General features: G+C 41.8%; 3 protein-coding genes across 5 annotated transcripts in view; 1 reads left to right on the top strand and 2 right to left on the bottom strand.

The window, feature by feature from the left end:
* Nucleotides 1-25,230, top strand: part of LOC310635849 (cholinesterase-like) — a gene marked incomplete at its 5' end in the record, with an annotated part of 82,139 nt that overhangs the window by 6,549 nt on the left and 50,360 nt on the right. The window lies entirely within an intron of this gene.
* LOC310635847 (zinc finger protein 287-like) overlaps nt 8,479-25,230 on the bottom strand; it is a 35,711-nt gene continuing 18,959 nt past the window's right edge. The window contains exons 1-6 of one of the 3 annotated variants that reach the window (XM_083355155.1): nt 17,633-17,697; nt 15,334-15,762; nt 12,878-12,992; nt 12,701-12,768; nt 12,330-12,459; nt 8,479-10,594 (exon numbers count right to left, since the gene is read on the bottom strand). In XM_083355155.1, the coding sequence (XP_083211281.1) occupies nt 9,384-10,594; nt 12,330-12,459; nt 12,701-12,768; nt 12,878-12,992; nt 15,334-15,750 (1,941 nt within the window). In that variant the 5' untranslated portion in view covers nt 15,751-15,762; nt 17,633-17,697 and the 3' untranslated portion in view covers nt 8,479-9,383. Of the gene's footprint in view, nt 10,595-12,329; nt 12,460-12,700; nt 12,769-12,877; nt 12,993-15,333; nt 15,763-17,632; nt 17,698-25,230 lie in introns of those variants that run through there. The other 2 variants (XM_083355154.1, XM_083355156.1) reach the window with 2 other exon arrangements.
* Nucleotides 20,719-25,230, bottom strand: part of LOC310635846 (zinc finger protein 197-like) — a 97,965-nt gene continuing 93,453 nt past the window's right edge. The window contains exon 5 of the mRNA XM_083355153.1: nt 20,719-21,076. Coding sequence (XP_083211279.1) covers nt 20,976-21,076 — 101 coding nt within the window. The 3' untranslated portion in view covers nt 20,719-20,975. The remainder of the gene's footprint in view (nt 21,077-25,230) is intronic.

Raw genomic sequence — 25,230 nt, 5'->3', positions numbered from 1 at the left:
CCACGTCATGTGATATGTCACAACGTATTGTGACTTTTTTGCCATTTCCGGCAACAGGGTGGGTGTGGTTTTGCTATGATGCATCCGGCCCGCAGGCTGGCAGTTTGAAACCCCTGAGATAATCAGTCAAGCACACAGAGGTTTCCACCATCTTGGATCAAAAACCCAAGATGGTGCCCATAATGATGTAACACACATAACAAACAGAGCTTTGATCATAGTTAGGTGGCTACCATCTACACTTTAAAAAAAATAATTCCCTGCAGATATCCTTCTTTAAAATAAAGAAAGATAAAGTGTGCACACTGAAAGATGTAAGGGTGGAATGAAGCATGAATATCTTTTGAAGAGTGAAGGAAAAGATGGACCAAACCAACATTCGCATTAAGAGAATGTCATATGATAGCCCCAAGTGTTTCTGCTGTCTCCGACATAATACAAGGAATAATCTAAGGAATTTCTCCCCATAGTCCCACTTTTATCTACACAGCCATTGTCATAAATTGTTCACAGAGATGTCTTTGGTCAGCTACAATTCACTCTTTTGCTTTTGTTTACAATTGTTATTTTACTGTTATCAGAGGGTTCCCATTTTCTAGTAAAAAAAAGTCTTACAGAAAAAAATACAGGAATTTTCAGGCAGTATAGCACACAGACACACAGAGAATATAATACAAGAATAAACTTTCATGCCCTATCAAGTCCATCAGGTGGGTCATTACCTCCAGCCTTTGCATTTATTCAGATCAGTGTGATTGGCCAGCTATTCAGGAGAGAAGAAAAGCCTCGTCACAGTGTGTTTTCAACAACATCACAATTTTTTTTTATTATTATTATTTATTTCCATTTATATCCCGCCCTCCTCCGAAGACTCAGGGCGGCTTACAAGCTTAGCAGTAGCCTTCATTCTATGTATATGCCTGCTTATTAGGGCTTTCACACACACACCCCAAGCGGCATTATTACAAAGTCAGCTTATTGCCCCCAACAATCTGGGTCCTCATTTTACCTACCTCGGAAGGATGGAAGGCTGAGTCAACCTTGAGCCTGGTGGGACTCGAACCTGCACTAATTGCAGGCAGCTGGTGTTACTTAAGGAGACATTAGCCCACTGCTCCACCAAGGCTCCACCAATTTTGTCCTTAGGGGGACTGATCTAGAAGGACTTCCCATGCCTCACTATTATTATACCTGTAAATGGCTATCAGATAAGTGGTGGAAAACTCTCCAAAGGCATTACCAGCAACTGGAGAAGTTTGAAACCATCATTCTATTTAATCCACAAGCCTGCAAATTAACAGAGTGAAACCCTCGGGCTCTTAGGACCAATGCCAACCCACAAAGCTACATAGATTTTAATTTCTTTGATGAAATAGTTGCATTATCTGAAGTACTTGTGAAAAATTATATATTCATAGAATCAAAGTGGGAAAGGAGAGACAAGACAAAAGTCAGAAAATCTGAGTAAGGGCACAGATTGTTATATGCCCATTCAATCAAAGATAACACGTCAAATCAATTTGGTCTTTTTCGGTTTATTCTGTGTACTTCAATAAAGGATTGATAGGAATAAGTGAATGGCCTTCAAAATTTAATATTGAAAGAGGAATTTAAAATTGAATTTGCTGCAATGGAAATTTACTGAATGGAAAAACAAGCCTGCCACAGAAACTGCAATGGTTGGGAACCAGGAAAGGACAGCGTAAAGGGAGGATGTAAGATAAACATTATCTGAGTGAGGAAATGGCTGGCCAGGGAAAATTAGCTGGACTGAAAAACAGGAAAGAACCTATTGTTTTAAGAAGCCATAAAATATCAGAGCTCAAAATAACTAATTGAATATGTCTAATATTTTATATTATTAAGGTACATGTGAATATGATTTAGTATGTTTAAGGAAGGTAGCAGGACATATGTAGGAGGTGATCGGAAAGAGTGTAACCTCATAGTACCTCAGCCAATGGGGAACGAGAAGGATGTGGTGGCTGGGACAGGGTTGTATAAAGAAAGGAATATTTTGGGTTGGAACGTTGGAGAGAACCAAGCTTTGATAGCTTCTCTCCTCACTTATTGCAATCAATGAAACAAAAGGCCTTCACTGTGTCTTGGCTGGTTATTGGTCAGGTGAGTTTGCCTCTGGTCACGAAGGAAAGTAGGAGGAGCACAAAGGAGCACATAACCAGATCATTGTCACCACTATTATCACTGTCATCCTATTCTCTTCAGCAAGCATATAAACTAAAATTTAGTTAATCTAGTTGAAAAAAACCTCTCGAAAATGCATTTTTGTCAGAATCCATTTATATCACATTTCATAAATGTATAGGTAGAACAATGTGCTTATTCTGGGGATTCTGCCATCTCTCCGAAGGGTGGGGGGAGAGGATAGACTTTAGGCATCTTTCAAACAACAGGGAACATTTGAACTGGGGGAGGGAGGGGGAGAGACAGATCTGGATTGCATCTTCATTTACAACAAAAGGAAGCAATAACCATAAACCCAAGGAGAGTTCCCTTTCCCATGGAAGGGCCTGACATCTGACCAAATGGATGAGGGGAGGGGCTGAAATGGGAATGTTTTATATAGGATTGAAATGTAACTTTGTTAGATTCCGTCTTGTATTGCCACAATCGATTCCATCCTAGTAAACATTTTCCTTTTGGACTAAACTTGCATCCAAGAGTTCTTATTTCCTAAGATGTGGATTGAGGTGGGTCCTGACAATTTTGTTATATTAAATATTAAATGTTAAGGATTGATTGTATTTCATCTATATCCCTCCTTTCCTTGAGTATGCCTACATACATGCATATGAATGGACACCTGGAATTAAAAAGAGACAGGTAGTCCTTGACTTAACAACCGATAGAAGTAAAGGAAAGGTCTTCAGAAATTTAATATTGAAAGAGAAATTTAAAACTGAATTTGCTGCAGTGGAAATTTACTAAGTGGAGAAGCAACTATAATATATGGGAACCAGGAAAGAAGAGCACAAAGAAAGGATGTAAGAGAAACACGTAGGCAAAAATTAGCTGGGTCTTAGAATGGGAAAGGAAGAAGACAAGCTATAAAAACCTCTGTAAGAGAAGATAACTAGCAAAACAGGAAAGAAACTATTTTTCTAAGAATTCATAAAAAAGGGGGCCAGAACTCAGGCAACTGAGCATGTGCCATTAGTTGATTAATATTAACTGACACACCTTGCATAAATTATCTCTTAATTTTAATGTACATGTGATGTATGATTTAGTATGTAGCAGGAAATATGTAGGAGGTGGTCAGAAAGAGTGTAGCCTCATAGTACCTCAGCCAACGGGGAAAGAGGAGGGATGTGCGGCCGAGACAGACCTGTATAAAGAAGGGAATATTTTGGGTTGAAACTTTAGAGAGAACCAAGCTTTGATAACTTCTCTCCCTGCTTATTGCAATAAACCAGACATGTCAAACACAAGGCCCGGGGGCCGGATGCGGCCCGCGAAGTGGTTTCATGTGGCCCGCGAAGCCATCCTGGAAACAGTGAGGGAACGGCCCCCGCTGCCTTGGCCCAGAGACCCTCCTTCTGCCAGAGACCCTCAGATCTGTCCCACTCCTGCCCAGGCCCCCATAGGCACCCTTGATGCAAACCATGTAGAGCTGGCCACGCCCACCCAGTAAGCCATACACACTCTAGCCACGCCCACCCAGTAGGCCATGCCCACCCTGGCCATACCCACCCGGCCCCCTGAGGACAACCGCAATGCTGATGCGGCCCTCAATGAAATTGAGTTTGACACCCCTGCAATAAACGAAACAAAAGGCCTTCACTGTGTCTTGGCTGGTTATTGGTCAGGCGAGCTTGCCTCTGGTCATGAAGGAAAGTGGCCAGGAGCACATAACAACAACAATTTGTTTAGTAACTGTTCAGAGATACAACGGCACTGAAAAAAGTGACTTATCACTGTTTTTTATACTTATGACCACTGCAGCATCCCTGTGGCATGCACCCCCTTGCACTGTCACCATTTGTAACCTTCCCAGCTGCCCCTGACAAGCAAAGTGAAAGGAGAAGCCAGATTCACTTAACAACTGCAAGATTCACTTAACAACTGCAGTGATTTACTTAACTGTGGCAAAAGGTTCATAAAATGGGGCACAAGTTCTGCTATAATCACAACCAGTGGCGTAGCGTGGGGGGTGCAGGGGGGGCCGGCCGCACCGGGCGCAACATCTAGGGGGGGCGTGCTTGCACTCGCAGCTCTCTGCCCCTGCCTGACTCACTCACTCTCTCTCACTGCAGTGCTGGCTGTGCGAATCCGATCCGAGCCACCGGGTCGCCGCCCACTGTGGAGGGGGGGTGCCAGGCGTGCAGTGCGGTTAGGGGGCGCAAATTACTTGCCTTGCCCCGGGTGCTGACAACCCACGCTACGCCACTGATCACAACTCACTCAACCCCTGTCTTGCTTAGCAACAGAAATTTTGGGCTCCGCTGTGGTTGTAAGTGAGGACTACTACCTCTGTAAAGGTAGCTTAAAGATCGCTTTATGAAAGCAACTTTAAAAGCTCTAAGTCATGATGTGATTTGTATGGTTTTGCTTCAGCTGTTGAGACTTGTAAGCTAAGCTTTAGGGTGTCATGTACTTCTTTAAAAAACCCATGAAAGCTAAAATACAAATTATGTGGGAAATGCGGAACTACATCTCCAGGCTTTATGACTAATTTGCAATTTCATGGCAGAGAAATATCCTCTTTCCCTGTGGGGTTGTTTTTTTGTTATTGTTGTTTGCTGTGTGGGTTTTTGTGTTTTTTTGTGGGCTTTTTTTTTTTTGGTGAGCAACACAGCCCTACAGGATTATTACTTAACATCTCTATACAATTTTGATCTTATGGCTATAAAGGCAGAATTCAAGAACAAGCCACAGAGTACTTAAATGAAATGCAATGGTATAAGAAGGATATCCTTCATAATAATCATAGACTACAAAACAACACAAGCATGTGCTACAAAGACACTCAAGGTTCTTTAGATGTATTACTCCCAAGGCTACCAATGGGAAGTCTTTAGAGAAAGCATAGGATGAATGGAATTAAAAGGTATCTCTCGATTTACCATCTCATTTCTTTCCAGTTAGGCTGATCGCCTAACCCAGGGGTAGGCAACCTTGGCTCTTTTATGACTCATGGACTTCAGCTGGCTCAGGAATTCTGGGAGTTGAAGTCCATGAGTCATAAAAGAGCCAAGGTTGCCTACCCCTGGCCTAACCAAAAATAAGCTAGAAGGTCCAAGAATCAAAAACCCTTTGAAATGTCAGATGAATGTTCATCTGACATTTGATGCTGCCGGCATCAAACGCCCTTCGCCCAGTGCGCTCACACAGCGAGGGTCTGCTCAGGGTCCCGCCGGTAAGAGATTGCCGGCGGGTGACACCCAGGGATAGGGCCTTCTCAGTGGGGGCGCTTGCCCTCTGGAACCAGCTGCCGGTGGAGCTGAGGACTGCTCCCGACCTCCGATCATTCCACCGGGGCCTGAAGACCTGGCTCTTCGAGCTCTCGGGCCCAGGCTGAGGAGACATTCATTTTAATTGGGGTTTTTAATAGTACAGGGTTGATTTAATATTTTTTAAATTGGGTTTTAACTTTTGTATGGTCGATTTTTAACTCCCTGTAAACCGCCCTGAGTCCTCAGGGAAAGGGCGGTATATAAATGCAATAAAATAAAATAAAATAAAATAAAATAAATAAAATAAAAATATATTGTCTTCAGAAAATTCCAGATTTCATTATCAAAGGCAAATGCTGCAAGACTGAGAGAGACATGCATTTTGCTGCTTTTCTTGCTCGTGCTTACAATAATTCCTGGATTGCTTAACGTTCAGACAGGTCTCTGCAAGTTGGAAGCATTGAAATAATAAAGATAAAGATAAAGGATTTCCCTGTCCAGTCGTGTCCGATTCTAGGGCATGGGGCTTGTCTCCATTTCTTGGCCAAGAGAGCCAGAGTTGTCTGAAGACAATTTCTGCGCTTATGTGGCCAGCAAAGCTATATGGCAAAGACACATGGAACAATGTTACCTTCTCATCACTTAAAAAGATGAGAGAGGCCTGTAATTTTTATCATAGGTATACCTCAACTATGAGAGACAAAATGGGGGGAAAGAATCCAGGAAATCACATTGTAGGATTTCTAATGAATTTATTTGCAAATTATGGTGGAAAATAAATATTTGGTCACCTACAAACAAGCAAGATTTCTGGCTCTCACAGACCTGTAACTTCTTTAAGAGGCTCCTCTTAAAGGCTCCACTCGTTACCTGTATGAATGGCACCTGGTTGAACTTGTTATCAGTATAAAAGACACCAGTCCACAACCTCAAACAGTCACACTCCAAACTCTACTATGGCCAAGACCAAAGAGCTGTCGAAGGACACCAGAAACAAAATTGTAGACCTGCACCATGCTGGGAAGACTGAATTTGCAATAGGCAATCAGCTTGGTGTGAAGAAATCAACTGTGGGAGCAATTATTAGAAAATGGAAGACATACAAGACCACTGATAATCTCCCTCGTTCTGGGGCTCCACGCAAGATCTCACCCCGTGGGGTCAAAATGATCACAAGAACGGTGAGCAAAAATCCCAGAACCACACGGGGGGACCTAGTGAATGACCTGCAGAGAGCTTGGACCAAAGTAACAAAGGCTACCATCAGTAACACACTACGCTGCCAGGGACTCACATCCTGCAGTGCCAGATGTGTCCCCCTGCTTAAGCCAGTACATGTCCGGGCCCGTCTGAAGTTTGCTAGAGAGCATTTGGATGATCCAGAACAGGATTGGGAGAATGTCATATGGTCAGATGAAACCAAAGTAGAACTTTTTGGTAAAAACTAAACTCGTTGTGTTTGGAGGAGAAAGAATGCTGAGTTGCATCCAAAGAACACCATACCTACTGTGAAGCATGGGGGTGGAAACATCATGCTTTGGGGCTGTTTTTCTGCAAAGGGACCAGGACGACTGATCCGTGTAAAGGACAGAATGAATGGGGCCATGTATCGTGAGATTTTGAGTGAAAACCTCCTTCCCTCAGCAAGGGCATTGAAGATGAAACGTGGCTGGGTCTTTCAGCATGACAATGATCCGAAACACACCGCCCGGGCAATGAAGGCGTGGCTTCGTAAGAAGCATTTCAAGGTCCTGGAGTGGCCTAGCCAGTATCCAGATCTCAACCCCATAGAAAACCTTTGGAGGGAGTTGAAAGTCCGTGTTGCCCAGCGACAGCCCCAAAACATCACTGCTCTAGAGATCTGCATGGAGCAATGGGCCAAAATACCAGCAACAGTGTGTGCAAACCTCGTGAAGACTTACAGAAAACATTTGACCTCTGTCATTGCCAACAAAGGGTATATAACAAAGTATTGAGATGAACTTTTGTTATTGACCAAATATTTATTTTCCACCATAATTTGTAAATAAATTCATTAGAAATACTACAATGTGATGTCCTGGATTCTTTCCCCCCATTTTGTCTCTCATAGTTGAGGTATACCTATGATGAAAATTACAGGCCTCTCTCATCTTTTTAAGTGGGAGAACTTGCACAATTGGTAGCTGACTAAATACTTTTTTGTACCACTGTATCTATTTCCCACATTAAATCATCTAATTAATAATACAGTATCCCCTTTAATAAATCAAAACCATTATATATACTGTCTGGGTTAATCAATAAAGCAAACATATTCATATTTTTTGGGGGGTCTAATTTTTAAATATTAAACAAATAGAATCCTTACTTTCAACTAATTTCCAATTTTAAATTTAATGACCCAAATCCCCCTTATCTCAACTTCTCGCTTTAATCCTCTAATTAGTAATGTGAAATCCACTCTAATAAATCAAAACCCCAATTTTCTTCAGCCACATTCTGGCTTTTTTGCTTTGCCAACTCGCCTCCCATGTCAGTGCTTTTAGATCATCAAATAGATCTTCCTCTATTATTATACATATTATTTGAAATAAGGGAGATCATTTAGTTGCCAAATATTCAATTTCTTTTATTGTTTAAATTAGTCCTTACATTGACTATCATGTTATCTCGTTTTTCTTATCCACTTTTTCCCTTGCCTTGCCTTTCATTTCTTTCTTCATTCATCCCTGTTTTATTTATCCCTCATAATCCTTCTTTTTCTAGTTTATTGTTTATTACATAGGGAATACACCTCAGGAAGATGTGCTTGCACAGAGGAGACAAGATGGCGACACATTAGCAGCTCCTGAAATAAAATTCTGGCTTGTGACAGGCCTTATCTCTTCTGGCTTAACTCTATGACCCAAAAATTGTCATTCAGAGGCAAGAACCTGGACTAGCCCCAGCAATGATACTGGGACCCATCAATCCATAGATCAGGAATGAACAGAGAAAAACTAAAGTACAAATTTTCCTTTAAGTGCAAGACCTGAAGATTCCAATGGTTTGAAGAGATTCTTCTGGATTTGTAGGTGACAATGCAAGAGGGGAAAAACAGAGATTTAGGTACAATTAGTGAAAGAAAGAATGTAGATGGAGAGAAAAAAGGGGTTAAAAAGAATTCAGTTAACCTCTCTGCTCTTTTCAGTCTTACTGTCCAGTTTGACACAGAATTGACAATTAAATAAAAAGCTTCAAACATGAGCTTCTCAAATCCTTCCAAAAACTTTCATGTGTTAATACATTTTTAAAGCAACTAAAGAGTTTAGTACATGAGAATAATACATGACTCGAACATAACCACAGCATTGATATTTTATTTAAATCAAATTTAGACTTCTTCTCAGCCCTCATCACACTATAGAATAGCAAAATGCTTGAAAAAAAATTTCACAATCACTTGTGGGGCTTCTGGTCGTTCTGGCTTCGTTTTTGAGAGAGGAATTCTTCATTTCTTCCCAGACGCTAAACATTGATGGGCATGTGGCAATTCCCTCATACATCTTCAGGCCTTGGAATGAATAATGTTCCCTCTTTCTCCATAGATACTGGTTGACTCAGGTCTCAGTTGTACACTGAGAATGCAAATTTGATTACATTTGGGGTGCCCCAGTTTTACACCAAGGGTATACATTTGATTTTTCTTTTATTTTTTCATTTGTGCTTGGGGAAGCAGCACCTTTTAAATGTCTTCACATCTTTTTGAGAGCTATGACCAAGTGGGAGAAACATGACAATTGGGGAGCAGGAAGCGCATTACTAAAAAAAAAATGAACCTATACATGCATAAATTCAAAAACTTATAGATAATAATTATAATGGCACATGCCCATTGTTTTTATTTTCGTTACTAAATTCATCTCTCTAGGCCTCTAAGTTAGGCTGAAACAGACAAAAAACACCAACCTTCTTTTCAGAATTCAGTCTGTGTAAATTGGAAATCTATAGACTGAGCTCCGCGTGGATTCTTTTATGGGAAATAAGATGACTATTTCGGGTGAAGCCCTTCCCACACTCCATGCATTTATAGGGCTTCTCCCCTGTGTGTATCCTTTGATGGACTGTAAGATAACTGTTTGTTCTGAAGCCCTTTCCACACTCCATGCATTTATAGGGCTTCTCCCCTGTGTGGATCCTTTGATGGGATGTAAGTGTATGGTGTTGACTGAAGCCCTTTCCACATTCCATGCATTTATAGGGCTTCTCTCCTGTGTGGATCCTTTGATGGATTGTAAGATGAGTGTTTGTTCTGAAGCCCTTTCCACACTCCGTGCATTTATATGGCTTTTCCTCCATGTGAATCCTTTGATGGGATGTAAGTTGCCACTTTGTCCTGAAGCCCTTTCCACACTCCATGCATTTATAGGGCTTCTCCCCTGTGTGTATCATTTGATGGGATATAAGTTCACTGTTTCTCCTGAGGCCTTTTCCACACTCCATGCATTTATACGGCTGCTCCCCTGTGTGTATCCTTTGATGGGATGTAAGTTTATAGTGTTGACTGAAGCCCTTTCCACATTCCATGCATTTATAGGGCTTCTCTCCTGTGTGGATCCTTTGATGGACTGTAAGTTCCCAGCTTGTTCTGAAATCCTTTCCACACTCCGTGCATTTATAGGGCTTCTCTCCTACATGGATCCTTTGATGAGATGTAAGATGCATTGGTTTGCTGAAGCCCTTTCCACACTTCCTGCATTTATATAGCTTCTCCCTTGTGCTTATCTTTTTATAAACAGTCTCATTTCCATCCTCAGTGCATTTATTTGGCTTCTCTCCCAAGTGAAAACTTTTCTGTGACATAACAGACCCATTTTCTTGAGAAAGTGTGAAAGTCCAATTGTAATCTTTTCCTTTGTCTTTGGATATATAATCTTGTCCTTTGACTTGGGATAGATAGTGCTCATTTACATCTATTGTGTCTCTGAATAGTCTTAAACCTTTCCCAACGTATTCTTTCTTTATTTGTCCTCGTTGATCAATAAAGTCCTGCATCTGTGCATCAATGGAAGATGAGCTTTCCTTATTCCAATTATTTGAAGTGTTTCCTTCCTGCCTTTGGAATCCTGTCTGAATTGCAGGCTTTTCCATTACGTCTCTTTGTGTGAACACTTTCATTAGTTCTCTAGCGACTTTATTGTCATTCTCATTATCACCTTCAAAGGAAAAGAGAAATGAAAGTGATAGAAATGTTAGGGGAAATGATCACTCTGTCAGAAATCAGATAATCCCTGAGTTACGAACCTTCCCTTAGCGAACGTTCGAATTTACACGATAATCTCTCAGTAGTGTTTACGAAAAACTCCTGAAATTACGAATGTTTCCACACTACGGCAGTCATTCACCCTCAGGAATGACCACAGTAGCACTGCAACATTCACCCTAGCTATTTCCTCCCCCCACACCCCAGTCTCCCTAGACACTAGGACTGTGGGTATGCACCTTTGGTTTCTTGGCTGTTCTAGGCCTTTGGTGCTTTTGTAGAAAATGGAAGCCTAAAGTAGTGCAAGATCACGTGAGATCACTGATGTGAGATCTCACGCTACTGATTTCGAATGATCTCACGGGAGTTTAGGCCTCTTTCTCTGCAACAGAGAATGGAACGGAAGCTGGGGGAGGTTTCTGATTGCCTCCGGAGGCCCACTCCGGGATTCGGAGGCCTTTTCCAGGCTGCTGCTGCCCGGAAAGGAGGCCAGGGGATGAGTCCGTGGGCTTTCAGAAGCCTGATCTACAGGACTCCACTGGCAGAACAGAAGCCAAGGGCTGGCATAACAGAAGCCAAGCAGGAACGTGGCAGAGAAGAGATGGATCTTTTCAAGGTAAGTCAATCTGCCACGGCGGAAATGGAGGGGGAAGCATGAGATATCTTTGTAAATCGTGGAGGCCTTGGGGGCCTGTTCCATCACTAGGCCCTCCATGGCCTTCCCCACCAAGATACCTCATGTGCAAATAATGAACCGCCTATTTGCCCATATATTCAATTAGCAAATATGTGGGTGAAAGCAGGAGGTGATCTTCTTCGAGGTACAAGATTTATTCCCATGAATTTTTGAGTTTTGAATGAAATGGGCAGGCTCCATTATATTCGTAACTCGAGGACTACCTGTAATTGCCTTCAGGTATTTTGCCAGATTCCAATATATTGTATATTTGTATAATTATAACGGTTTGGTATAGAAATGATAATATCACTATTCCTGAGGCATAAAAACTTGTAAAGGCTGTGCTGGACCAGTATGTAACTCTGGTCCATTTTATAGCTAGCTTAAGAATTAAGAACTGTGTTAGAGCATTTAGCATTTAAAGGGTTAAACGCTGTCTCCTTAAGAGATGGCGGTCTGGGAAATGTAGTCTAGTTGTTAGTCAGTCCTATATCTTATCTAGTCAGTGGGAGGAGCTTCAAAGTTTATTACAGAATGCCCTGGCTATGTGCCAGGATGGTTAAAGCCCTTGTCTAATCAAGCATCATGCAAGCATCGATTGGCATCCGTAACTATGCCTAGCTGAGATGGGGAATTATTCCTTTGTACCTACGAGAATGGACAGATATGACTATGACTGGATGTATACTGCAAAGTAAGTCCCTGCTTAGAATTCCTGGGCCAAAATAGCTGAAAACTGTTTGATAAAGTTTGGTATTACTGCAAACCAAGGAATTACTTTGTCACTAATATGTTTAGATAGAAATAGAAAAACAAATGGGATAGAATATATCTAAGCAGAATGCCATTGACCTATTTCCTTCCTAGGAGCAGTGGAACAACATGACTTTTCCTTCTTCCTCTGAAGAGAGGACATCTATTTGGAGATGACTTCATAAGAAGTAATCCGTGGCATCTGACTACAAAGTGTCTTCCTAGACTGCCGGACTGCAGAATAGGAAACCCTTACCAAGAGAGGCCACGTTCTTATAATTGTCCAGCATAACTTCCCAATGCAGGGTTTTTTGGTGAGGATCCAGCAGAGACCATTCCTCCTCTGAGAAATACACAGCCACCTCCTCAAAGGGCAGAAGACCCTCCTGGAAGGCAACAAAGTACAGAACAGATTGAGGAGGGACTATAGGATCTGTCCTATTGTTTAGAAATTCCCAAAGCAAAGCTATGCACTAAGGTAAATGGCTATTAAATTAGTAGGATTCCATAGTTTAGGTGAAAAAGTGGACAGAAGAAAAAACTTTTGATTGAAGAAATGTTTTAGACAGGTTTCATCAACTTGAATGATTTTGGAGGATTTTCAGTAAATGAATGTTCTTCTCTCACCTGAGCTGGAGGTTCAATCATGGTTTCCGCTCCCCCAAAAGAAAGTGTCAACTTCTTTCTATTCTTCCCTGTGAGGGAGATAGAATTTCAAGAAGCATAATTAATGAAATGCTATAGAAAACACAGAAGATAAGAAAGTTAGGATTTATCAGAGGAATGGAAGGACGTCATTATTACCTCTTGAGGTGTCCTGGTTTGGATCTTCCTCAGAGATCCTCCTGAGAAACAGTTCTTGAGGGAGATTTGAAGGATGCCTCATTCTTTCAGGATCTCTGATGTCCATTGTAAAGGACTTGACATAGTATGAAGGAGAAAAGAATTAATGGTCATCCAACATCATGAAGTGGTTTTTTACTGCAAAGCACTCAGTATCGATTAATTAGGCTGGGAAGTAAGAAATAAAGGGCTCTGCAAAATCTTTCTTTTTGAAAGGATAAGCAACTATAGAAAGATTAGTGAAGCATCTCCACATAGTATGAATGCCAGGGAACTCTGGTAAGGAGGTATTAAGAATTTGAATATATTGATCGAATGGCAAAGAAATTTGTGTATAATATAATGCCTGAACAACAGGAAGATATTTGGATGAAAACTTTAAAATTTCTATTAAATTATAATTTCAAACAAATTTTTTATAAAATGATGTATCAATTCTATTTAATGCGTGATAACTGGCCAAAGATGTATAAAGGAAATTCAAATACATGTTCAAAATAGAAATGTAAACAAGAAACCTTTTTCCATTTTGGTGGACAATCCAAAGAAATACAGGTATAAGATTTATATTTTACTGCAGAAGATTCTCAAAGTGGGTATAAAAACAAAACCAGGGACTTTAACAGACAAAGAGATTGAGAAACAATCTCAATCTTTGCTGTTTTATATGTTGAGAGCATTAAGAATGCTTTTTGCACAAAAACGGAAGGATATGTTAATTGCCATAATGGAGAAGTTGCTGGAAAAACTCATGGAACTAGCAGAGACGGCAAAATTAACTGCTTTAGTTAAAGAAAAGAACACATCCAACCTTGTTTCTACTTGGAAATCACTTCTGGATTTTTTTCTTGGGATTAAAAAAAAATGAAATTTAGAGTTTCTTGTTATAGAATGGCCAGTTCTAGTACATATTAAGGATGTAAAAGTAGAAGTTGGAGGCTGTAATGTTACCATTTTATTTCACTGCACTAAAGAGTCAGAAGTAAACCATTTTCCTTTTTCCCCTTTACCCTATACCTCTTTCTCTTCAATTCCTTCAATTCAAGTCCTCCGGGAGAAGGGCGGTATATAAAACGAATAAATAAATATATAAATAAATAAATTCCCACCAGTTCCTACTATTTTCATTTTTTTGTTTTATATCTTTTTTTTACTGAAAGGTTTTATAAAAATTACAATATTATCTCATCCCCACCCACCCCTATACCCCCCTCCCCCTCCCCCACTTCCCAAAGCTGATTACAGGGGTACAAATATACAATAATCATAATCTAACTAACATTAACCAACTATATAAATAACCAAATACATAATGCACTTTAACCCGCCTATAACATAATTACAAACAATCTAAAAGTATCCAACTTCTACTAATACAATAATAGGTAAAGGTAAAGGTTCCCCCGCACATGCGTGCTAGTCGTTTCCGACTCTAGGGGCCGGTGCTCACCTCCGTTTCAAAGCCGAAGAGCCAGCGCTTGTCCGAGGACGTCTCCGTGGTCATGTGGCCGGCATGACTAGACGCCAAAGGCGCACGGAACGCTGTTACCTTCCCACCGTAGCGGTCCCTATTTTTCTACTTGCATTTTTACGTGCTTTCGAACTGCTAGGTTGGCAGAAGCTGGGACGAGTAACAGGTGCTCACTCTGCTACGCGGCACTCGGGATTCGACCCGCCAAACTGCCGACCTTCTGATCGACAAGCTCAGCGTCCTAACCCACTGAGCCACCGCGTCCCTAATACAATAATAATACCGTATAATTAAAACTAATAATAAAAAAGAAAAAAGAAAAATTTCCAGTATAATAAATTGTAGCAATCTAAAATTTACTCATAAGCTAAATGGAACTTTTTAGTCCCATATTTTTTCTGAATATAATCTATCCATCTTCTCCAAACCGAAATGTATCTTTCTTGTGAATGATCCTTCAAATAAGCAGAAATCTTAGCCATTTCTGCTAAATTTGACACTTTAAGCGTCCATTCCTCTATAGTAGGCAGGCAATCCTTCTTCCAATATTGCCCTACCAATAACCTTGCAGCTGTTATCAAATTCAACATCAAGTTTCTTTAGTATCACAATCTATAATAACATCCAATAAAAATAATTGTTGGGTAAACTTTATCTTTCTCTTAAAAATCTTTTGGATGTTCCACCAAATTTTAATCCAAAAAGCTTTTATATTTCTACAAGTCCACCAAATATGAAAATAAGTAGTGTCCAAACTACCACATCTCCAACATTTGGGCTGTAAATTGGATCCAAATGTCATCTATAAAACATTTTATAAAAATTTTCTCTTAAATTTTGGGCTTGAGTAAATTTTACATTTCTAACCCAAATTACCTCCCATACATACAATGGGATCGGTTCTTGAATATTTTGAGCCCACTTTACCAAGAGGAAGTCCTCTCACCTGCAACTCAGCCTGCTCCTTCTTCTCCTCCGCCTGGCTCAGGAGGAAGCCTTCCACCAGGGCCACCGCCTGGGAGCTGTTCTCTGCTCCACACTCCCGCACCCAGCTCTCCATCTGCAGGGGCAGAAGCGCCAGGAACCGCTCCAGAACAATCAGGTCCAGCATCTGCGCTTTTGTCTGCTTTTCCGGTCTCAACCATTGGCTAGAAAAGTAGTGCAGTCGGCTGCAAAGTCCTCGGGGACCCTCATCCTCCTGATACCAGATGCTCCTAAAATTCCAGGACTGAAGGGGTGAAAGGATGGTTCCATCGTCCAGGATCTTCTGGCCAGTTCTTGCCCAGATCTCCTCACCGATTCCAGACTGAACACTGGAAGGGCCTTTTCCAGTTCCCCCACTTGCTAAAGGAAGGCTCGCCATTCTTTCTCCGTCCTGTAACACAAATCCAAATGAGTTCAAGGAAACCAAATTCTTTGGGAATCAGAACAAGCCATTAACCCTCTTTGCCAAAGAGATAACTTTGTCTTTAAAAAAGATGAACAAATGACTTCCATTTGCAATTCTCTGATAGAAAATAAATTCCAACAACTAGAAAGTAGTGGATTGGATCCTTCATCCGATACTCATCCCTATAGAAGGAAGTATTTTTTTCGCCTGGTAAACTGATGACATCAATCAAGAAGATTCAGTGTATTTGGCATTTTGGATCATTTCTATATATTTTTTTACTCACAAGGAAAGATTTGCTTTTTAAAAATATACCGTAGATCTACATTTACCTATAAGCAGGGTTCACACAGCATACAAAAACTCAGAACAGGTTAACAAAGCATGAAAGTTCAGTTTACAAAAAATGTAATGCCATTCAATTGACCCTGGATTAGGATGTTCCATTTCTCTTCCTTCACACAGGAAGGCAGGTTCACACAATGTTTCCTAAGCACAAAAAGGTCAATCAGATCCAGGGGCTCAGTTCACATGAAACACAAAGGCTTAAATGCACAAAGCTTAACATAAAACAAATTGAGCTGCAGAGGAGTCAAACCTGTCAGGAATAAAAAAATTCAACTCCAAGGATGTTGGAAAACAAAACAAGTTTTATTAAAGCTTTTGCAAAAGCGGTGGAACTCTTGTAATGGCAAATCCCAGAGTCCACACCTGAAGCAATTTTTGCATAAGTTTTTATACCCTGTCCCGTACATCACACCACATCCTTCCAAAGTGAGTCCAGTTGATAGGCCTACCTGGCCACATGCTTTCTCACTGCCTAGCAACCATTACAATTACCAAACCCTCCAATTATTAGATCAAATGCCCTTTTGTTTCTATCTTATCTTCACTCCCTTTTCTGTAACATCCTGCTAACTTGGGGTATATCCTTATCTACAAGGTGAACTGTTACCCAAGCTGGATAAATACAATTATAAAAGATTTATGTCTTCCCTTGTTTTTCTATAAGAATGCCTGCTTTGTCTCTAGAAGCTATGTGTGTAACAGAGTTCATGCTTCGGCTGAACATGGCTGCACTTTGGTTCTTAATTATACTTTAAAATACTAACTCTAAACAGTTTTTATAAAGAATAAGCCTTATATAAAATGAATTCATAAGCTATATGTTATTCTACAACATTGTGCATCATTCTAAAAGTATCCTTTAAGTCAATATATATATTTCTCTATTTCTTCATCTTATTATATGTCCTCTCCTAAATGTACCTTAGGTAAGTGCCTCTGAACAAGCCGGCCTGGCCTGATGGGGGATGGGCGGGGTTTTTTATTGTTATTTTAATATTTGTATTTACTGTTTTTAGTGGGCATATATTTAATCCTTTTTAACTTTTGTATCTCTGTATTTTTTATGCTTGCCCTGTTCACCGCCCTGAGTCCTTCGGGAGAAGGGCGGTATATAAATAAAATTATTATTATTATTATTATTATTATTATTATTATTATTATTATTATTATTATTATTATTATTATTATTATTATTATTATTATTATTAGCCTATTCCTTTAACAGAATTGGAAAATTACAACGTGTACATTTCTCACAAACCTAGTTTACTGTCATCCAGCACAGAGTGAGAACCTAGGCATAATCTTTTGCATTTTCAAACCTTTTCTTATTTCCTCCTTGAGATTTGCCATGCAAGCTCTCCCCCTACCCAGGAAATAGGGCGTGAAGGACGATCTAGATCCCCTCCTTTCCTTTCTGGCATCTGGATTTCTTCCTAAGGGCAACGTACGTGGTCTAGACCAGCACACACAGAGACGAACATACACACAAACACAGACAAACAACCTCCTTTGTCAGCTGCGGCTCCCTCCTTCAAGACTCTCTTGCAGCCTTTTCAACCGCCTGCGAAGTTCAAAGGGTTAAAGAGAGCGAGTCCAGCATCCTAGAAAGGCAAGGCTTACCGATGTCACTTCCTTCCCAACCGGCCTCAGCGGCCCAACGCTGAAGTGCGTGGAGTTCCTTTCTCTTTGCAGAGGCCGCCCTCTGGTGGATATTCTGTGAACGGAAAGCGCTCCTGGAACAAGGAGAGACGGAGCGTTTCCCATGCGGGGGCAGGAGGGGGCGCTCACGTTTCCCTTGATCGGGAAGCCTTCTCAACGTGCTTTAGGCAATGTTATACGTCCGTAGAGTGTTGTATTTAAGTTTATGGTCACTCACTCTCACAGCTCTGGAAAATAGCCACATTTTCACCCACACACTGAGGTACAAATGGTTCTTTAAAATGCAGGGAGACTCAGTGAGTTTAAAATAACAGACGTTTACTGGTACAACATATATATTTGTTGTTTTTCACATGTACACGCTCATCCACGCTCATCCGTACTTACCTAAGTCCTTCTCGACTAGGCTGGCTGGCACTAGCCAGAGGGACAGAAGCTGCCAGCTGCCAACTCTAGATGAAGAGGAATTCAAAAAGTGTGAATAAAGGTAATGGGGATCAAAGGGACAGACACAAAATGGAATATAGTGTTCTTTGTACTCAAGAGGCTCACAATAATGCTCTCTTGGTTCTGCATCCCATAAAAGAGATCAGTGGGAAACTTGACAGGCTTTCAACATTCTGTTATTATATCTCACAACAATATCATAGAGCCCCAATAGGCTTTGTGGTGCCCAATTCTTGGCCTTGCTTGCCTGAAAGGGCTGGTACCCTCCCACATGGAGAGATCCTTCAAGGAAGCAAACTGTTGAGCTCCTTGGCAATCACTTTCTGGCCAGGTTGCAATGTAGACATTGCAGTAGTTGCACTTATGGATCATTATGGAAATATCTATTCTGTGTGTGCTCCATGGATGTCACAAAGGTGTTTTTTCAAGAGGCAGCTGGACTTTCTTGTTTTTCTTTGGAGACATTTTGCTTCTCTTCCAAGAAGCTTCTTCAGCTCTGACTTACATATCATACCTAGTTATAGAGCAGGATGGTGGCTCAGTGGTTAAGACATTAGGCTTGTCAGGTGAGAGCGTAACGGTGCTTTGTGACACCATGCTGGCCACTTGACCGCAAAAATGTCTTTGGACAGTACTGGATCGATGTGCTTGAAACGCTGATGAGTACCGCCCCCTACCAGAGTGAAATCCACAGGGCCTCCTGTACCCAGTTAATATACACATCTCTAGGGAAAACTGGTGATGTGGTGGAATTGCTGACCTAGAGATTAGATGGGAAGCAACAGAAGGGTGATCTCTGTAAGATGGAGTAGTTTTGAGTTTATAGGGCTCATGATTCCAGGGAAATTTCATCTTTGGGTTTGATGTAGCAATGCATGATTCAGAACTTAGGGTTCTACCTCCTAGACTCACTGGGTGGTCCTGCTCATCAATTTTTAGCTAATTGCAATATGGTTTTTAATAGAAGTTAGGTTGCACAAAGATGAGGAAATCCATCAGAAGTGACGGCCTTCGGTGATGTAGGCAAAGGAACCAAGATGAGACATAAACTACACAGCAGGACAAAAAATAAAAAAAAAATTAGGCAAGAAGAACAAGCTGCAGAACAGGGTTTAAAATTGGTTGGAATCCAAGTAACTTTCTCAATATAATTGCAACCTTCAACTATTAAATTTCTTTGGTTCTTGTTTAATTAAATAACAGTCCTCCCATGGATATCTTGTAATCTCCTTTTGTGCTGTTATATCAGCCATAAAGTATTATGCAGTGCATATTGTGCTGCCACCATGTGGTTGTTTGGAAACTACAACATTTATGTTAATTTGTTCAGCCAACCCCTCCCATTTGTGACGTACCTCCTTTTTCTTAACCCTGAATGTTCTATCACTTCCGGGGCACCTTCACATGCGGTCTTCTCTCATGGTAGGACCATTACTGTCTTTGACCTTGAAATACCTTCCATTTCATCATCTATTACATCTTGTCTGCTGTAATTTTCTCTGCATGCAAATAAAAGTCCTCGTGGATGATAAAAAGGTAATTTCTGGGAGTGCATCTCACTTCAGACAATACCCTCACCACCATGAAGTAAAGGAGAAGCCTCTTGACATCATCCAGGCATCTGATGTTATCCCCATCACCTGTGATGATAACTTAGGCAGCACAGTGTTTATACCACACATGATGACAACAAAATAGCCATGTCAGTTTAAGACAGAGAATTCATCAACATAATGTACACTGAATTCTCCAAAGATATATCTAACAGCTGGGTTGCAACATTACCTCTTCATGCCTCAGGAGAAAGCACAGCTGAGGTCTTCAATCTTCAAGATCCTGACAACGATCCAGAGATTCGTCCTGACGTCAAGATCCTTCTCACCAGATCTGAGCAGAGAGCCATCATGGACTGTCAATGCTTTGAACAATTCTCCAAGTGGACAAGGCTTGTACACATCATTGCAAGGTTATTCCATATTGCACAATGCTATCACACCAAGTCTAGTGACACTGAATGTCAAGGCTGGCACTTATGCCAAAAACCTCTCTCTGCAAAAGACAGCTGTCTCTGGAATCGATGGAAGATGGAGTATCTTTCTCTTTTGCAAGGACGCAGAAAATGGCAACCTCAGAACCCCAATCTCCAAGCTGGAGACCTTGTTCTGCTCAAGGACCAACAAGTTCAAAGAATTGAATGGCCCAAGGGACTCATTTGAAAGCCATTCCCAGTGATGATGGGAACATACGTAAAGGGGAGGTAAAGGTTGCAAGGCAAGGCACCATAAACTTTCGTCAGACCCATCACAGAACTTGTCTTGCTTTTGCCCCTTGGAGATTGAACTCATCGCCTTTCCTTGTTCGATCGTGAGTTCAAGAAGAAAAGTGATTTAAACTTTAATCTAGACTATTTGAGGCTGAAATTGCAGTTGTTATTATTGCAATATATGCATGTTCCAGGTCTTGAAGACAACAAGCAAATCACAAAATATTTATTTGCATTTGAATAACTATCATAGGATTATATAGTGGTATTTTACAGTACCAGACGGGGAGTGTGCTGTTACATCAGCCATGAAGTATTATGCAGTGCATTTTGTGCTGCCACCATGTGGTTGTTTGGGAACTACAACATTTATGTTAATTTGTTCAGCCAACTCCTCCCATTTGTGACGTACTTCCTCCTTCTTCTTAACCCTGAATGTTCTATCACTTCCAGGGCACCATTCACATGCGGTCTGCTCTCAGGTTAGGAACATTACTGTCTTTGACCTTGAAATACCGTCCATTTCATCATCTACTACATCTTGTTTGCTGTAATCTTCTCTGCATACAAATAAAGGTCCTTGTGGATGATAAAAAAATAATTTCATGAGTTCTGCTATCTGGCAAAGGCTGTCAGCAGTGATAGTATCCACTTATACAGGCCAGGCACAGGGGTCTCAGCAAGGGGATACATCATTAAACAACAGTCAGAATCAGAATACATTTCTCTTATTCACTTTCTCTCTTGCATTCTCTTTCACCTCCTTCATTCATCCATACTAGACATAATTCTTTTTTTCCACTTGATCGCTTATTCATTTCACTTTCTGCAGACTGACCATTGCTTCAGAATTCGAGACCCTTCTTGGATTTTCTAGATTTAAGCATGCTAGGACCTTTGTCTCCAGTGGGCACAACCATCACAGGAGGCGACCTCAGACTGCATATCAGCAACAGTTGCATAGGTTAATGTACTCCAAGATTCAAGAAAAGGGCCCCTATATTACTTTCTCAGCCCCAGCACAAACTACTTTACATTTCTGTTCTGGATGCCTCTTGGCCCTTTGGATTATTTATAATTATTATTGGTTGATTGTTAATAATGAGCCTCTGCATCTTTAACTATTGTAAGTTCACTGGCCCTTTCTTAAATTTGAGATACCATTCAAAGTTTATTCAGGCAACTCAAACTGAAACTTCGTGAGGAAACAGTGCTTTAATTGATCAAATAAAACAGCTGTATTGCAAACAATCTGGAACCCTGGCAGAGTTACATCCAGAAGTGCCACACCTTAGAAAGTTAGCAGCATTGCTTTATAAACTTTGTTAGCCAATGAAAATCAGACAAGTTTTATTTAAAAAGAAGCATTTGCAAAGGCTTGGTGAACTGAAACACACACAGGAGTTCAGTCACACCTTAAACAGCTGTTTGACACATTTTTATATCCTGCTCCCGACGCAGATTCCCCCATCCCCTATCACACTCAACGCCCCTTCCCTAATCATCCAATAAATTATCCCAATCGCCTAAAACCACTGTCCCTCTCATGTTCCAGGAAGCTCCTTTGTACACATCATATCTATCACCATCTAATTTTCTATTAACAAAGCTCGGCTCCTATAGTTATTTCTGTATTTCCTCTGCTTGTGGTTTAGGCTAGCTACAACTGCTTGTCAGAATTTATGACTTCAGGTGGCTTCTTCTATCAATCTGTAGACTCATTAGAAATTTCTGAATAATAATCTATTCCTTTCATAAGGAAGACATCAATCATTCTTGTACACTTCCTTATTCCCTCCTTCAGTACATCTTTTTCAGCAGAATTTCAGTTGTTCAGAGCTGCTGGGAAGTGCTACATGCTGTAAGTTTTGGAAGGGCTGCACCAAAAAAGGAGCTAGAGCCCTGATTGGTTTGCATTGTATTTGAACTGCATCTGGGGCCCTGATTGGATCTCCATCGCTTTTCAGCAGAATTTCAGTTGTTCAGAGCTGCTGGGAAGTGCTACCTGCTGTAAGTTTTGGAAGGGCTTTCGCCCAGGTTTGCCTGGTGCGTCAGTTGCGGCCCTATCTGGACCGGGATGCCTTGTGCACGGTCACTCATGCGCTCGTGACCTCTCGTCTGGACTACTGCAATGCTCTCTACATGGGGCTTCCCTTGAAGACCACTCGGAGGCTCTAACTGGTACAGAATGCGGCCGCGAGAGTTGTCTTGGGAGTTTCCCGGTACTCCCATGTTACACCTTTGCTCCGCGAGCTGCATTGGTTACCAGTTGTCTTCCGGGTGAGGTTCAAGGTTTTGGTGATGGTTTTTAAGTCCTTACATGGCATGGGTCCGGAATACCTCGGGGATCACCTGCTGCTGGCGTCGACTCCCCTCCGCCCTGTGCGTTCCCACAGAGAGGGCCTCCTCAGGGTGCCTCCGGTCAGAGAATGTCGGCTGGCAGCCCCCAGGGGGAGGGCCTTCTCTGTGGGCGCCCCGGCTTTATGGAACCAACTGCCGGTGGAGCTCCGGATGGCACCGGATCTCCGCTCCTTCCGGCGCGGGTTAAAGACCCATTTATTGGTACAGGCTGACCTGGCCTGATGGGGGAATGTCTGGGTTTTTATGGGTTTTTATATTTGACTGTTTTAATTGGGCAATTTATTTAATCTTTTTTTAACTTTTGTATCGCTATTTATATGCCCTGTTCACCGCCCTGAGTCCTTCGGGAGAAAGGCGGTATAAAAATCCAATAAATGAAATGAAATGAAATGAAGGGCTGCACCAAAAAAGGAGCTAGAGCCCTGATTGGTTTGCATTGTATTTGAACTGCATCTGGGGCCCTGATTGGATCTCCATCGCTTTTCAGCAGAATTTCAGTTGTTCAGAGCTGCTGGGAAGTGCTACATGCTGTAAGTTTTGGAAGGGCTTTCGCCCAGGTTTGCCTGGTGCGTCAGTTGCGGCCCTATCTGGACCGGGATGCCTTGTGCACGGTCACTCATGCGCTCGTGACCTCTCGTCTGGACTACTGCAATGCTCTCTACATGGGGCTTCCCTTGAAGACCACTCGGAGGCTCCAACTGGTACAGAATGCGGCCGCGAGAGTTGTCTTGGGAGTTTCCCGGTACTCCCATGTTACACCTTTGCTCCGCGAGCTGCATTGGTTACCAGTTGTCTTCCGGGTGAGGTTCAAGGTTTTGGTGATGGTTTTTAAGTCCTTACATGGCATGGGTCCGGAATACCTCGGGGATCACCTGCTGCTGGCGTCGACTCCCCTCCGCCCTGTGCGTTCCCACAGAGAGGGCCTCCTCAGGGTGCCTCCGGTCAGAGAATGTCGGCTGGCAGCCCCCAGGGGGAGGGCCTTCTCTGTGGGCGCCCCGGCTTTATGGAACCAACTGCCGGTGGAGCTCCGGATGGCACCGGATCTCCACTCCTTCCGGCGCGGGTTAAAGACCCATTTATTGGTACAGGCTGACCTGGCCTGATGGGGGAATGTCTGGGTTTTTATGGGTTTTTATATTTGACTGTTTTAATTGGGCAATTTATTTAATCTTTTTTTAACTTTTGTATCGCTATTTATATGCCCTGTTCACCGCCCTGAGTCCTTCGGGAGAAAGGCGGTATAAAAATCCAATAAATGAAATGAAATGAAATGAAGGGCTGCACCAAAAAAGGAGCTAGAGCCCTGATTGGTTTGCATTGTATTTGAACTGCATCTGGGGCCCTGATTGGATCTCCATCGCTTTTCAACAGAATTTCAGTTGTTCAGAGCTGCTGGGAAGTGCTACATGCTGTAAGTTTTGGAAGGGCTGCACCAAAAAAGGAGCTAGAGCCCTGATTGGTTTGCATTGTATTTGAACTGCATCTGGGGCCCTGATTGGATCTCCATCGCTTTTCAACAGAATTTCAGTTGTTCAGAGCTGCTGGGAAGTGCTACATGGTGTAAAAAGTAACTAAAAACCAAAAGCAGCAGCGGTACATTCAGGACAAGTGCATCTGAGATTTGTTGTAACTCAGAATGTCCGGCTTAGTTCAGTGCAACACTTGTTTTGCAGCTGTCTTTCGCAGTACCCTCTTCAAACCTGGAAACTGTCCTATCTGTAAACAAATCACTCATCTACAAGGACAGAATTTTTATCTAGGGTCTGTAATCTTTGCTCTTCAGGCAGAAATTAGGTGTCCTGTTCAGTCCTTCTACCCTATTGAGCCTCCGTGCTATCAGCCCCCTCTACCACAAAGATCCTGCAGGAGAAGGGCAGTGTGGACAACCGAGGGATATGGCAGGGTGAGATCTGTGAACCATAAACCCAAAGCTTTCGCTGTGTCCCTGCACAACAGATACAGTGCCCTTTCTGACCTTAATAGGGACATTAAGGAGACAGGTAAAGGTATCTGTGATAATAAATAAGCAGGGGATCGTGGTCCAAGATGAAAAACTTGTTTTCGACAGGGAGAAGTGTGAATCGGGTATTACACACCAGTCATGCAAGAACAGAAAGGCATCCAAAAAGAGAAGCCACCTTCTGGTTGGTGGTTCAATTATAAGGGATGTAAATTTAGGAAAGGACACAGAGGTTTTGAAAGAGGTCAGGTGTCTTCCAGGTGCTACTGCCAGTAGGGACAAGAAGTGTATTTCTAAAATAATCAAGAATGCCAGCAAGGACTGTGATGTGGAGGCTATTGTACATCTTGGCACTAATGATCTCTCCCAAAAAGATGTACTCTCTGTGCAGAATGACTTCCAGAGCTTGGGG

This window comes from Vipera ursinii (assembly GCF_947247035.1).
Source record: "Vipera ursinii genome assembly, chromosome: 2".
Classification (NCBI taxonomy): Eukaryota; Metazoa; Chordata; class Lepidosauria; order Squamata; family Viperidae; genus Vipera; species Vipera ursinii.
This window is presented reverse-complemented; position numbering and strand designations above follow the sequence as displayed.